General features: G+C 44.2%; 1 protein-coding gene across 2 annotated transcripts in view; it reads left to right on the forward strand.

Annotated features, from left to right (window-relative positions):
* RAB6A (RAB6A, member RAS oncogene family) overlaps positions 1-15,973 on the forward strand; it is a 72,160-nt gene that overhangs the window by 37,013 nt on the left and 19,174 nt on the right. For both annotated transcript variants that reach the window (XM_044450141.1, XM_044450140.1), the window contains exon 2: positions 14,235-14,293. In XM_044450141.1, coding sequence (XP_044306076.1) covers positions 14,235-14,293 — 59 coding nt within the window. The remainder of the gene's footprint in view (positions 1-14,234; positions 14,294-15,973) is intronic.

Raw genomic sequence — 15,973 nt, forward strand, 5'->3', positions numbered from 1 at the left:
TTTTAATATTCTCTTATTCCACATTTTCTCATCTTCATTATTAATATTCCTTCTTAAATCCATTTCCCATGTAGCTTTAAGAGGATCATATTAATCCTCATCCTATGAATTTTGCTTATTATCGCTTTCATCCATTTATTGTCTTGTTTTTCCTTTTCCACTCTCATATCTTCAAATTTAGTATAATTTCTACATCCAGCTTTTTTCTTTTGTCCAACTTCAGATTTTCTCCTAATCTTTTCCTTTTTATCCTTGTTAAATAACATCATCTCTGATTTATCCCTGTAAACCTGTTATCTTTTCAAGTTCTTCTAAATGTATTTTAACCTGATCTATACCTTCAAATGGATTCTTTATTGTTAATAAAGTATCATCAACAGACTAATCTTAATTTTCTCAAAACCCATACCTCTTATTATATTACCATTCCTAATATTGTTTGCTCATAATTATATAGCTAGAGCAAACAGTACTGGGGAAAGAGGACACTCTTTGTCTGGTACCTTGGCCCAGGGATAATTGTTCCATTATGCCATCATTTACTAACACAGTCACAAAATTTCCTGGACATAATTGATTTATTGTACCTTTAAATCATATTCTGAATCCTAATTGTTCTATTAAAATCTTTATTATAGGTCATTTCACACAATCAGTTTTGCAGTAAACATCTTTTGATTGATTTACTTTCTAAGATGTTGTGATAAGCTGCAATTATCACAGTGTGACAGCAAACTGCATAAGTGTACCTGGTATGAAGTCCTTAACTTGTGCTTGGACCAGAGTTGGCCTTTTCTTTATTACATGTGGAAGTTTGATTGAATATCCAAACATTCTAATCCTCACCACTGATTCAGGTGTAGGGTAGGGAAATGTTTTTTGAGGCTTTCTTTAGAAATGAATTTCTTTGGTATCCACATGATGATCATGAGGCGAGACTGAGGGTCTCTTCAGTCTGGAGAAGAGGAGACTCCAAGGGGATCTGTTGGCAACATGCAGGTACGTGAGGGGGTGTCACACGGAGGTGGGGAGAGACCTCCCTGCAGAGGAAGGCAGGACGTGCTCCAATGAAGACAAGGAACTGAGGTTCAATTTGGATGCCAGGAAGCACTTCCTGTCAGTTGGGACCCCGAGGGTGTGGAATGGGCTTCCACGGGAGGTGGTTGAGGCCCCATCGGTGCGGGTGTTCAAGGACAGGCTGGACGTGCATGTGGTGGGCATGTCGTGAGCGGAGTCGGCTGGAGCCGGGGGTCAGACTGGACGGCCCGGGAGGCCCCTTCTGACTCGCTCTGTTTCTATGTTTCTGTTTCTATCATGAGATCTGGAGAATGCCTGCCCAGTCCCCACTCCCCCTGTGTTTTCATTGCTAAGGAGAACTCATTTTGTATATCTGCACACTTGAAAAAAAATTAAACCTAAATACCACAGGACATAGTACAACAATTCTCAGATGTTGGAGGCTTCATACTTCCACTTGCCTAAGATATGGGAAATGACATCCCTCCCGGTGACTGGTGGTGTAATGAGGCATTGAGTTTCTCTGGTCCATTCTGCACTACATCTGAAAAAGGCTTTGTGACACTCAGAAGATCGGTCACCACTTCTAGATAGGTAGAATAAAAGAAGAGGGAAGAAATGGGGGTTCAGCTGCTCAGTGTGGATGGCAAGATGATAATAGATGACAAAGAAAAGGCAGAAGTGCTCAATGCCTACTCTGGCACGTTTGTTCCTAAAAGAAGAGCTATGACCTTTCTCGTGAAGGGGAAGTACAAGCTGCTGGAACAGGATGGCAGCTCAAGTTTGATAGGTAAATGGTCCTGGATCATCTAATTGGGTTGAATGAATTCAAATCTCCAAGGCCCAGTGAACTCCATCCTACAGTCAAAAAGGAGCTGGTGGAAGAATTCTCAGAACCACTGTCTATTATCTTTGAGAAATCATGGAGGACGGGAAGTGCCAGATGACCGCAGAAGGGCAAATGCTATCCATATCTGCAAGAAAGGGGGAGAGGAGAGGGAAAGGAGAGGAGAGCTGGGAATTACAGACCAGTCAGTCTGGATTCAATCCCGGGAAAAATTCTGGAGCAGATTATGTAGCAGTCACTCTGCAAACACCTTGAAAATAATGTGGTGATTACTAGAAGCCAACATGGATTTCTCAAGAACAAAGCTCACCAGACTACTCTGATTTCATGTTTTGATTGGGTAACCTTCCTGATGGACTGTGGGAATGCTGTGGAGATAATCCATCTTGACTTCAGCAAAGTGCCCCATGATATCCTGATGGGCAGACAAGCTGAAAATGGGCAAGGAGGAACAAAGACCAGGTGGATACACAGTTGGTTACAAACTGGACCTCCATGGCACCATCTCAGACTGGAGAGAGGTAACAAATGGGTTCATTCCAGGGTTCCCTCCTGGGCCCAGTGTTGTTCAACATTTTAATTAATGACTTGGATGAGGAAGTGCAGGGAAGGATTAACAGATTTGCAGATGACACAGAATTGGGTGGGATAGCTTAATATCCTGGAACAGAAAGAAGATTCATGGTGATCTTGACAGGTTGGAGGGCTGGACTGAAAACAACAGAATGAAATTCAGTAGGGTCAAATGCCAAGTCCTGCCCCTCGGAAAAAGAAACCAAATGCATCATTTCGAGAAGGGAAATATTTAACGCAACAATGCTGCAAGTGAGAAGGATCTTGGAATTGTTGTAGGTCACATAAACCAACAATGTGATGTTTCTGCAAAAAGGGCAAATGCTATTTTGGGTTGTATTAACAGAAGTATACGCGTAACTTGAAAATACCATGAAGTACCAGTTTCTCTTTACTCAGCATTCATCAGGAATCCTGTGTCCATTTCTGGGCACCACAGCTTCAGAAAGATGCAGACAGGCTGGAAAGGGTTCAAAGGAGGGCAACAAGGATGATCTTGGGGCTGGAAACAAAGCCCTACTAGGAGAGAGTGAAAAAACTGGGCGTCTTTAGCCTCGTGAAGAGAAGACTTGAGGGGTGATGTGATAGCACTCTACAAGTGTGTGAAAGGCTGCCGCAAAGAGGAAGGCAAGACTCTCGTTTTGATCATCCCAGAGTGCAGGGCCCAGGTCCCAGGAAGCCAGCAAAATTTCCTAACTGTTAGAGCAGTATGGCAGTGGAGCCCATGGCCAAGGGAGGTGGTGGGCTCTCCCACACTAGAAGCATTCAAGATGCAATTGGACAGTCGTTTGAGAAGAATGGTTTAACTTAGGCCCTTCACTGAGCAGGGGGTTGGGCCTGATGACCTTCTGGCCCCCTCCAATTCTGCTGTTCTGTGATCCTATAAAGACCAGTTGGATCTTGGAGTTGATCAAGGAAGGAAATTGCCGCCTTTGAACAGAGAGTACAGTGTGGTTAAAATTTTAATCCAGGAAATTGCCCTTGGTATCAAATATTTTTGGGAAACTATGAGATGGAACATTCAGTAAGCAGCTGCAGAATACTAATAGCTCTGCCTTCATGTGCTCAAGATGTACTCCAGAACTCTGAAGACTAAAGCATTTTGTTTTCCCATTAAAAAAACCTGCTAGTTTTCTAACTGTAGCCCATGAATTGCATAGACGATCTCCTTGATTGTATGTAGCTTTCACTGAAGTGGGGAGAAGTTTGGAATCCATAATAAGGGGCATTAACTAAATGTGAAGGGGTTGAAATAATGAAAGGCATTTGTGGAGACCCAACTTGGAGGAACTGCTACTTATGGTTGTTAAACAAAATAGCTCCTTTTATTTGCAGGCAGCAGATTGTCTTAAAATGGGGCTACTTTTCTGAAGGAAGGGATTAAGAAGCCAGTTTTCAAAATCTTAATACATTAATTGGCCAAAGAACAAGTTAATGAGAGGAAAGAGCAATGCTATTATTGCAGAGAAATTTGAACTCTCCCTACCTCGTTTTAGTTTGTCTTGCTCTTCTCCTTCTCTCCCAGCCCCTAAAATTCCTAACTGCCCAGAGCAGTTACTTGCAGTCACAATGGCAGTTCCTCCCTCCCTCAAATCGGAGGCAGCATGCTGCCAGGCAACTACAGGAGCAACAAAGAAAAAGGCACGTAAATGGACCAGTAGGAAGAAACAATATTAGATGCTATATGTAGGATTTTGCCCCGTAAGGGAGGAGAAAGTGCATTCTAAAGGTCAGAGGAGAGAATGAACAACAATGAAAGTGGCCAAGCCAGTAATGAAAGAAGCAGAATATGCATTTCAGGCTGTTCAATTTTACTCATATTAGCTGTCCCATTCCTTTGAAATCTCATTTCCATTGGGATGTGGAAGAATAGTGCAAACCATCCGCAATGCTGATAAGCTGCGTGTTAGTCCTAATACCTGCTTACACTTCTTTGCCGCATCATGGAGGGGATGCTCATCAGCCCTTCTTCAGTTCGCTAAGGTGACATAGCTGTGGGCAGAAAGTCACTACCTTGTGAAAGTTGTCTCCCTTTCAGTTCCTTGGTGTCCAGATGCTGGTACTGTCAAAAACTGGCTTTTTCGGGTTATAAATAGAGTAGCAGACTTGAAGGCAAGCTACATTCAGGAATCAACTAGCATATTTTTAAAATGGGAGATGTTACAGTTCAAAGCTACATGCCTCAGACGCTTTCTTTGCTGGAAGACCTCTGCAGTCTGCATTACATCTAAGATGAGAAAGGGTGGTGGCTCTTGGCGATGAGGAAAAGCACTCCATACATACACAGAGGTACACTTTTGCTTGTGTACCACATCCTGGTATTATGAACAGATTGCAGGTTTGATCATTGGTGAAGTCAAATTAAGCCCACTGAGAGAGTAGATGGAGTCCCTTATTTGTGGGCTTTCACTAGCAGAAAGAAGTCCATACAAGTTGTTGCTAAATTGTGTTCTTTTGTTTTTCACTGTATGCGAAGGCTGCTTCCAGAACTCTGAACATTTTCAACTGATACGATACTTTCAAATTCAAGGTTTAGAAATATGTCTATGTAGATATTACGCATTTATTATTTTAGTATTTCTGTTCCATTATATATCCAAATTCCTGAGTGGTGGGCAAGTTTAAAGGTTAAAACAAATAAAGGTATTAACATCATACATTAAAAACAAAATAACATTAAGCTTATGGCTGGTCAGGAATGCTAGGCTTCCTGGAATAAAATTATTTATTAGATTTATATCCCATCTTTTTTCTTACAAAGAACTTACAAACCCACTGTTCCTGCCCATAAGCTTATCCCCACAACAACAAACCTATGAGGTAGGTTGGCCTGCGGGTCTGTGGCTGCCCAGGCACCCCGCTGGCTCCATGGCCAGGCGGGACTAGAACCCAGTTCCAGTTCCATGCTCTTAACTGCTACCCCGCACTGGCTCTCTAAAATTGTCCTTAGCAGAGCAGGTTGGTGCCTGCCTGAGCTCCTGAGGCAGGGAATTCCATAGCAGAGGGGCCGTTCTCCTGGTGGATCCTGTTGGACTGTGACTCTGTGTTGAACCAGCGGGAGAATGTCCTCCAATGACCCCAGTAACCAGATAGGTTGGTATGGGAGAAGGTGCTTTCTCAGGTGTCCTGGTCCCAAGCTGTTCAGGGCCTTGTAATACACTAACCTCACATCAGACCCTGCAGTGAATCAGAAGACAGTTCCGTTTTTGCTGAAGGAAGGGAATTGGGTGCTGGAAAGAGGTAGCTCCTCAGGACAGCTGGTTGGCTACATTCTGCACTAATTCTTCTGGGGCTGGATGATGGCAAGGTACATGGGATGTAACGTTCCAACAAAGGCAGTGGCTTCTGGCCGCTCGATCAGACAGTAGCGGAGATGCTGGAGAACAGGGCGAGTGAAGGTGAAATCTAGAACAGTCTTAGGACTTGCGACCTTTGACGACAACAGAGTCCACACTTGCATGAAGGGCCGTTTCACGTAGCCAAACTAGAGCTGTTGCATAACAGCTGTTCTCTGTCCGAGTTGCTTGAGGAGCCATCCAGCCAAACCCGTCGTTCATGCGGGATCTTTATTTTCCACAGGCTGCTAGTGCCAGGTCCATTTAAATTGCAGCCCAGATGGAGTGAGAAATTCTCAGCCATCGTCATTTTGTCAGAACATTTGCTGAGAAGCTCGTCACTGGAGGCACCAGCCACCGTGCCACGGCCTGCAGCAGCCGTGCTTCATGCGGCTCTGCGAGCTACACAAGATGTTCCCGACTCTTTGAATCGTGTGGGCAGCCGCTCTGTTCTAGAAATAGCTTTTTAGACTTCCATGATAACTTTTAGAAACAAGCTCCTAAATTTCTGGTTTTTTGGTACTGAACGCAGAGCTTTCCATTCCGAATAGATGGGATGTCACGTGCCTAGTTTATGAGGCAGACTGTGGCTTGAAATAGAGGCTTGCATGCAGGGTGTATAGCAGTCTTAAAGCTGCTCTGCTTCTCTTACAAGGACCCTTGTCTTCCGTTTGGGGCTGAAGCTCTAAAGTACCACAGGCAATTTCGAGCCAATGATTGAAGGGGGCCAGACGCAAGCGCTCCAGTGTGTGACCCAGCCGCAATGTGAACTTGCCAGAAGGGGGAGCTGTTAGCCTGTTTTCTCCGGGTTTCCGCAGGCAGCAGTGCAGCCGGTAATGTCAAGCACAAGTATTTGTCGGGCGAGGCCTGTCAGGGGAAGTCAGAGGAGCTCCACCTGCTCCCATCCTTAGACTTTGGCCTAGTTAGTATGAGCAGCTTGCCGCTTGAGTGGAGAACAAGCTGCGCTCAGAGTGCCAGTTCATCTGCCCATCTTGACCTGCCGCCCTGACCTTTGGGTTGCCTCATGCAGTTGAGCCTTCAGAAAACCTGGCATTCCCATTTTCCAGCATTTCACCTTCTGGCATGATTGCTCCAGATTGACTAGACAAGAAATTGGACAAATTTAGCACCTTCACCATCTCATCTACTCTTTTTCCACTGGCGGGGGGGGGGGGCAGTCTGTGTGCATCCCTTTGCTGTCTTCTCATCACCATTCCTGACAAAACTGGCATTACATGTCTTCCTTATTTGTTCAGGCTACCAAGTTTTGGTTTTCTGTATTTAGCACGTCTCTAGATCCTACTTCTTTTGAAGAATTGCCTTAATGTCTATATGTTTGTTTCTACCCCTATTCTGAAAAACTTGCCATGTCTCTTCACCTTGCTCAAACCGATTGGGAAGGACACCCTAATTCCTGGTATCTTCCTTGATGCCTGGAGAACTAGAGAGCTCTCATTAGGACTGAAATGTCCACTGTTTTTCAAAGGTGAGCAGTTTTATCCCTGGGGACAGGTGTCGGGGGAAATCTAAAGTTGACACCACCAAGCAATAAAGATGCAATGAAAAAGGACTGCATATACTGCCAGTATAGTATTACACAGAAATATGTTTACTTAATGCATACAGAATACCAGTTATTGATTTGATACCTCCATTACAGCTTAAACATTTTTGATTGACATTAGGGTCCTGAAAAAAAATGTTTTGGTCTAGTTTGCCGCTTTCAGAGTTAGGTTACTGTCTAGCGATATGTGTGAGATTTTGGTAGTGCAAAAGGCTAACTCAAGTTTTTGTTTGAGTGACCTGGCATGATTCTTTCTAGCTTGTCACCTTGAATAAAACTGCTGGGCCATGAGTGAATTCTACTCCTTTGTAGACAACAAGATTTTATTTTGTTTTTGCTCACAGCTTAATAGGTTCCTTCAGTCTGAACTCCTTATTCATTTTCCCTTGTGTCTCATTACAGCAAAAATGCTTCTTGCAGTCAAGGTAAAGATGGCTGGCAAAGAGAAATTGCAAGCCTCTCTTGCTAAGCACTTCCACAAGCACAAGATACGGAGTGGCCAGTTCTTAATATGCTTTACAGTGTAGCCTTGTAGTTAAATTACTTACTTTCTCCAGAAGGTGCAACAGTTAAGGGTCTGCCTTAAAAACGTGGAATTCAATACAACGTCTTTAGGTTTCTGCCTTGAACTACAGAGTTGGAACCTGAATTCTTTGAGCAGGTTAAACTGTGGGAATCTTACACACCAAGATCCAATGTGATATTATGCAGAGAGTGTTGGATGTGGACCAGAGAGAGCACCTGGCTTGGCATCTCGGTGCTACTGTGACTTTCTCTGAATAGCCTTGTCATTCTCCTTACCTATATTAGAACAATGCTAAGAGAAAACGGGACAGTCCCTTCAGTTCCTTGAAGGACTAATGGGCATTTCATTGGCTTTCCTATTGAGGTGCATAAACATTGGCTGGTGAAATGTTTGGATATGTCTACCCAGTCACTAAATTCATGGAATGCTCTGGTCTGACTCACTTCTGTGCATTGATATGCTGCTTGCAGGGGATAGCTTATAATTCAGAAGGGTACAGCAAAGGAGGTCGTATCTAAAAAATGCAACACAGTGAATTTTACAGTGAGCCAGGAATTGTATTCTTTCTGCCATAGTTTTTCCCTTGGCCCTTTCCCAGTTTCTAATTCCCAGATGCTCAGTCACTAAATTTTGAGGGCTCTTGCACATCGCTAGATTCTATCTTCTATACTTGATCATTCATTGCGTTTAGTCTTTCAGGGTTTGTAAGTTGCATTACTTTATATTTGAATGATTTAGTTCTGAAATTCCCTTAAATTATTTTCTAGTTCCTAATCTGCTTGTTGCAAACAAACGTCCATTAAATAGAACTAAGTAAAAATCACAAGCAGTAGTGGCAGAAATCAGCAGGGATGGCAAGATGCAAGCTATTGTTAAGCAGCAGTACATTTTAATATAAGGAAGATTAAGCAGTATCCTGGACCTGAAAGCCCTCAGTTTGTTGTTGGACTGCCAAAGAAATATAAAGAATATTCTGAAAGCTAGTAGTAGCTCGTCATGGCTGTTCAGCCATGGAGCCAGCTGGGTGACCTTGTGCCTGGCACACACTCTCAGCCCAACCTGCCTCACAGGGTTGTCGCGAGGATAAGATGGAGAGCAGGAGGGGGAGGATGATGTAAGCTGATTTGAGTTCTTTAAAATAAAAATAAGGTGGGGTATAAATGTCACAGAAACATAGAAACAGAGCGAGTCAGAAGGGGCCTCCTGGGCCATCTAGTCTGACCCCCGGCTCCAGCTGGCTCCACTCATGCAATCCCCGATGTGTGGCTGTTCGATCTTCCCTTGAAGACCCTCACTCATGGGGCCCCCACCACCTCCCTCGGAAGCCCCATGTCATAAATGCATGAATTTCAGCTTCAGACTTGCTTTCCCCAGTGAATCATAGAAATATCTTCTGACAGAAGAGACAGCCTTAGCTGCCTTGTACATCTGCAGACATGATAAAAGCACTCCCTGATTTAACTAATATTGTTACGTAGAATTCAAGAGTTTGGGATCCGTTAAGTTTTCTTGCACTTAACATTTCCAAATACTCTCATGGGGAAAAAACCCGAAACATTTCCTTTGTGTTTTGCCAATATAGGGAAGGACAACATGATGCCCGCCATCAATTTTGATATTGCCCATGCAGGCTGAGCGCTATGGGGATCGTGATCTAAAACATCTGGAAGGCAGGGTAACTGTTTTGCAGCTCACTGTCGGGAATACTATTTCAGCAATGCTGTATTACTTGGCAATTTGTTGCTGAGCCCTAGTCTGTGAGGGTCCCAGGATCTGAGATTCATATAAATGGCAGAAAGCACCAAAGGAGGGGGGCTGCACTTGTAGGAGGAATTGGACACCTTTATTCTCTTGCTTCCATTTTATATAATACAGAAAAACACAGCCTTGTGAATTCAAGAGAGATGTGGCAAGCTGAAATGAAGGTGCTGGCACATCGTCTGTGCACGTATATGTGTGTGCGTGCGCACGCAAGAGTAGGAACTGGATTATGCAAGGAGTTCAGAAGAGGGGATTAGCTCTGAGTCTGGGTTGGGGTATCTGACCCCTGTGATAGCATTTGATCAATCTGGGCTGTTTGTGAGAGGGCATAGACCAAAACAGTCTTTGCCCCAAATCTAATGTAACTTTCCAGGATCATAGGAAGTGTCAGACTATTGGCCCATCTACCTCAATATTGTGAAAATGTTTTCCTTGCCTAGGGATTTAATGAAACTGGAATTTGGTGTAGCTTGATCGTGGCTCAGCTGTGTATTTCATTCCATTTCCTAAGAAAACATAAATTCACAGAATTTCTGGTATCAGCAGACAGAAATTAGTAATGTAGGCCTTTGAAATTAGGCATGTACTTTCTTCTCTAAATTTTAAGCAATCTCAACAAGATTCCAAAATATGATAGAGCATTGACTGCATATAAAAAATGCAAAGTTGTTACAAGCAAAACACATTTCAGAAGCTTTCCAAGAGTTGATGTGGGTGTACATCTTTCTTAAAAATGTGGGGGGAGGATGATGTTTTTCTCACAGAACATTTCTGAGCTGTAGTGTATGAAATCAAGATGGGGAACAGGTGTCTTTGTCCTGTCTTTGTTCAGCTCTCTTTGACATATTTACATGATTTCTAATGAGAGGCTTATGTGATGTTTTGCAAAGAACAGAAATCAAAAGCAGATTAACAGTTACTTTTTTTTAATTTAATTTTTTATTTGTTTTTCAATTTATATCCTGCCTTTTTCCTACAAAGGGCTCAAGGCAGCTTACATCATTCTCCTCCTCCATCTTATCTCCACAACAACAACCCAGTGAGGTAGGTTGGGCTGAGTGTCTGTGACTGGCCCAGAGTCACCCAGTTGGCTCCATGGCTGAGCGGGGACTAGAACCCAGATCCTCTGAGTCCCATTCCCATGCTCTTAACCACTGCACCACACTGGCTCTCTATCTATCTATCTATCTATCTATCTATCTATCTATCTATCTATAAATAAATAAAGTCACCCAGTGGGCTCCATGGCTGAGTGGGGACTCGAACCCAGATCAACTGAGTCTCAGTCCCATACTCTTAACCACTACACCACACTGGCTCTCATTTTTTCTGCTTTTCCTAATTATAAACCTATAATTTAGGAGTGATATATCCATTTCATATCCTTGTCAGCACCGCTGAGCAACACATTTCCTTACATTTCTGAAAAAGGATTCTAAGCCCCATCTTTTCTCTCTTCCACAGATTATTGTTTTAGATTGTTTCAGCCTTGAAGAGTTTTTCAGCTCTAGTCATTTCTCCAAACATTTCATGATATTTTTCCTAATTTTCATGCCTCTTAAGCAGCGCATATGAACAGTGCTACACTCAAGGAGTCATCCTTCTTCTAAACATCTTATCTCTTGGTTTTTCCTAAGATTAGGTGAACAGCAGTCTAAATATGAGCTAACAATGCAATGCGGCTGCAAAAAAGACAAATGCTGTTTTGAGATGTATTAACAGAAGTATTACTTCCAAAACATGAGAAGTAGTAGTTCCCCTATGTTTTTCACTAGTTAGACCTCATCTAGAATATTGTGTCCAATTCTAGGCACCAAGATTTAAGAAGGATGCAGAAAAATGAGAAGGGGCCCAAATGAGGGCAAACAAAAATGATTCAGGGTTGGAAAACGCTGCCCTGTGAGGAGAGACTGAGGGAACTGGCATGTTCAGCTTTGAGAAGACTGAGCGGGGGACATAATATCTCTCTATAAGTACCTCAAAGCCTGTCACAAAGAGGAAGGTCATGATCTCTGTCGGACACAGAATAATCAATTCAAGCTGCAACAACTGAGATTCAGGGTAGATATCAGGAAAAGTTTCCTCACTCTCAGAACAATACAACAGTGGAACCAGTTGCCTAGAAAGATGGTGGGCTCTCCCACACTTAGAGACATTCAAGGCAAAACTGGGCAGCCACCTGAGTGGGATGGTGTAAACTGGTGTCCTGCAACAGCAGGGGTTGGGCCTGATGGCCTTCATGGACCCTTCCAATATTCTCAGGTTCAGTGATGCTGTGTGTCTCAAGTTAACAATAGCAGGTCCATAGGTCAGTGAGAAGTTACAGCATGTCAGTATGACTGCTTCTGCTAAATCACATGATTCTTCTGTCACATGAAAATATGTTAATATTTTACACGAGGGAGGTGTAGATACCAATAGCTTTAGTACGAATTCTGTGGGTTCCTACATCAACATTGCAGGATGTTTAAATTACAGTGCAAAGGAATTTGGGCCAAGTATTTGTCAGGACATTGCCTACATTGGTGGGAACAGTTCTCCAGGTATCAGATAGAGATCTTTCCAAGCCCTCCCTGAAGATCCTGGAGTTTGCTCCAGGGCTCTTCTGCATGCGAATTCTTCACATAGGGCAGCTGTACTCCAGATGTTTGGGACTTGAGTGGCCAATGTTCAGGAATGCTGGCAGTTGTAATCCGAAACATTCTTTCTTAAATGTGCTTTCACTCTAGCAATCTGATATTTGTTTGATTATTTGCTTTATATCCCGCTTTTTTCTTACAAGCTCAGAGTGGCTTACCTCATTCTCTTCCTGGTGCTCTCAGTCTTACTGCCACAACAACAACCCTGTGAGGTAGGTTGGACTGAGAGTCTGTGACTGACCGGAAGTCATCCAGTTGGCTCCATGGCTGAGGGGGAACTCGAACCCAGATCACTCAGGTCCCGGTTCCATGCTCTTCACCACTACGTCACACCACTGAATAAAAATGGTGGGATCCCAGATCTGAGGCCATTTCCCTGAGATGATTATGAAAGAGAACCTTTTGTGTCCCTAGTCTCCTCATTGGAAAACACGTCCAGTATGGACCACGTCTGTAACCATTGCAAAGGCTGAGGCAGTGATTTGTGATCCCAAAGACGCTGTGTGGGTAAAGAAGGGGAGAGAATTGGGTGGCAGAGAAAAGGGGGATGGGGTGCCTCGGGGGTGGAGGCTCCTTTGCTTTCCATGCGGAGTATAGCGAGGGCTCTTTGCCTCCTTCCAGCTTGGCGTAGGAACAGGTGGGATGGCACCCCATCTGCCCTCCCCCGCCATGCCCAGTGTAGAAATGTGGGTTGCTGGAGGGACGGAAAACTTACGTCATTGCTGTGACAGCCTACTCATCTACGCACACTTTTGTGTTGCCTGCGGTGACCAGAAAAGTGGTCAAAAACAGTGTTGAACTACCCAGTATTCACTCCTTTCAGTCACTTTTTTAAAATGAGTAACTTAAAAGTGCGCACGCAATGGGGCATGGAGTGGACTTAGCTTAGGATGGCGCAACTCTCTGTTTCACTGTGCGAGGGCGATTGTTCCGACCGTAGTGAAAGACCTGGACAGGAGTGAATCCTGTTCACTGAGGGAAGAGTGTTGGGAGCAGGGAGAGACGGTCAGTGGCGAACCTTCATGCATAACCCAGATAGCTTGTATTCTTGGGTGGCCGACCTGTAAGCTGGTGCGTCGCGCTGGCTGGCATGGCCTGGGTGAAGACTGCAGCCACTGGTGCCCCTGGGTCCTTGCCCCGTGCCGATCGGTGCTGGTTGTGGTTTCTGGTTATATGCGGGAAACAGTAAGACGGAAAAGCAGCTGTGGTGCAGGTGGAGGGTTCCCGTTTGGCATTCCTCTGCCCCAGCACTTGAGCTGGACCTGGTGGATATGTGCTGGCTCCTCGTATCAGAGGCAGTTGCTGAGGAATCTGGGCACAGGGGCACTGTTGCACGCCTGTCTGCAGTGAAGACACAACTTGACCCCTGGGTCTGATCTAGCACGGCTGTTCTTAGCTTTCTCGTATTCGCAAAGTGTGCAGAGACCTCTTTGCATTTGGTCCTTCCCCCCCCCCCCAAAAAAAAAAAAAAAACTGAGGGCCACAGCAAGCAGAGGTCAAACAATGAATTCCAGAGCTGCTGTTGGGTTATGGTTATTTGAATTTTCAAATGTAAGAATGGAGGCCATTATTTAAAATATAACGCAAGAAATAGCCTTGAGACCTGTGAAATGGGCCACCCCATCCAGTGTGGGATGGAGCTTCCCTGTGCCAAGGAAGTGAGATGCCAGTAAACAATACGTGTTGCAGACTGCACAGCGATTGGACCCAGCCATGGCAATAGCCATCTGTGTCTCTTTGCACACCCAAGTTAAACTCCTTCAAATGTGAACATAGTTTGGTATATTTTGCTTAGTTAATTGCTAGCTCTAAAGCATCTTCACTGTCAAAGTGCCATTTATGTCAAATGTCTCCCCTTTTTGTTGCTTTGATTATATGTGAATTAAACTGTTTTAACAAAAGTATAACACCTGGAATCACAGTTTTAGATCTGTCTAACATTCTCTCAATATTGCCTGACTTTTTCTTCCAGTGGGGAAGACTTCTTTGATCACCAGATTTATGTATGACAGCTTTGACAACACCTACCAGGTAAGATGCTATACATTTCATGAGCTCCAAATGTTCACTCATATGGTGCAGACATTCTGCCAAATGGCCTTCCAGAGAGACCTGATCGTTTTAACGTTGCAGAGCCAGGGGACTGTGGCTCTTCCCTTAGTTGTAAAAGTAAAATTAAAGTATCAGACATCTCTTGAAAGCACCCAAAAATTCAAAATGCATTAGCTGCTGTACTGACTACCATATAAAGTGAGAGACGATTCCCCTTGCGTATTTTTTTCTCAGGAGCTTCTGCCTCCCTAGTTTCGCTGTGATAAGCAGCACAGAACACATAACTTCAGGATGTGTGGCCAGTTTGCTAAGCATTTGGGCTGTATAGAAATGGAAGTTCATTGCCATCCTCTCCTTGAAAGTAATGAGCATGTGCCATTTTGCTAATCAGAAATGTATAGTAGGTTGTTCCGCAATGTAAAGGGATGTCCTTTGTTAATTGTGAGCTAAACTTGGAAAGAACAGAGTGCCGTAGAATCATAGATAGCAGCATTGGAAGGGGCCAAGAAGGCCATCGGGCCCAGGTCACCCGTTTATGAGAAGCATCAGCCCGTCAGTGCATTACTGAGGTGCAAGTGATGACCTGCTGTAGTCTTGAGGTGGAACCAGGTGATTCCAGCAGCATTCGATTGCACTGCGCTTGACTGGGGGCGGGGGGTGTCCTTCCTTTTGAGGTTTCTTCCTCCGGCCGGCTGGAGCTGGAGGTCAGACTAGATGGCCTGTGAGGCCCCTTCTGACTCGCTCTGTTTCTATGTTCTGGCTTATCACTGTATGCTATCAAAAACTTCAGTTCCTTGGTAGTCCAGCTCCTTTGATGAAAAAACTATGCATGGACTTGAAGCTTTCCTTTCAGAAAGCTTTGTGGGGTGAGGGGGATGTAATGCATGGATGGATGGATGGATGTCTAGCTGTTTTCTTTTACTATATTGTATAGTAATTGCGGGGTGGGGGGTGGGGGATTTTCCAGAGTTACAGGGAAGTCTCTAGGGTTGCTTTTTCACTGGCATATTTTTGCTCTTGGGACTGAGTGCACTTTATAGAGTGAGGTTATATTGTGCCCGCTAAGACTGAAGCTCTTTAGGTAAATCTGGCACCTAGGAGTGTGAGTTGGGAAGGCACTGGCAAAGTAGCCACACATCCTGAAGTTAAGTGTTCCTGCTAGCTACTTCTCCAGAGACTTCCAGGCAGTCAGGGGCAGTCTGCATAATTCTCAGAGAGAGAGACTACATTGCACTCTTCATTAAAGGAATGCTGGAATAGGTTTCCTGCTTCGAATCATCTAAAAGGATTGTCTGCCTATTTCCCTCCAGTTAAGAATGTGGCCCTTCCACCACCTGAGCAGTGCTTGATCCAATAGCCAGATAGAAATTCCTGTTGCGTCAGCAGAATCAGCGAAACTTTTGTGAAGCAGGATGGCCCAAATAAGCCTTAAGCCTCCCAGCGGAACAAACGACCATTCTGGTTCCACCTGTTGCAATTACAGAATTGTTAGAGCAGTTCTTTTATGTAATCATCTGTCTTTCTCATGGTCCTCTTTTTCTCTGTGGAATGTGTGCCCTAGTTTTTTCCTGGAACTTTGGCCCTCAAAGTGCTTTATAATCATATGGATGTGTCCATGGGTAGGAAGCCTAATGGAATGAGCTAAGCAGTTTCAGAGCA

The sequence above is a fragment of the Varanus komodoensis genome, unplaced genomic scaffold, assembly GCF_004798865.1.
Source record: "Varanus komodoensis strain SLA01 unplaced genomic scaffold, ASM479886v1 scaffold63, whole genome shotgun sequence".
Lineage (NCBI taxonomy): Eukaryota > Metazoa > Chordata > Lepidosauria > Squamata > Varanidae > Varanus > Varanus komodoensis.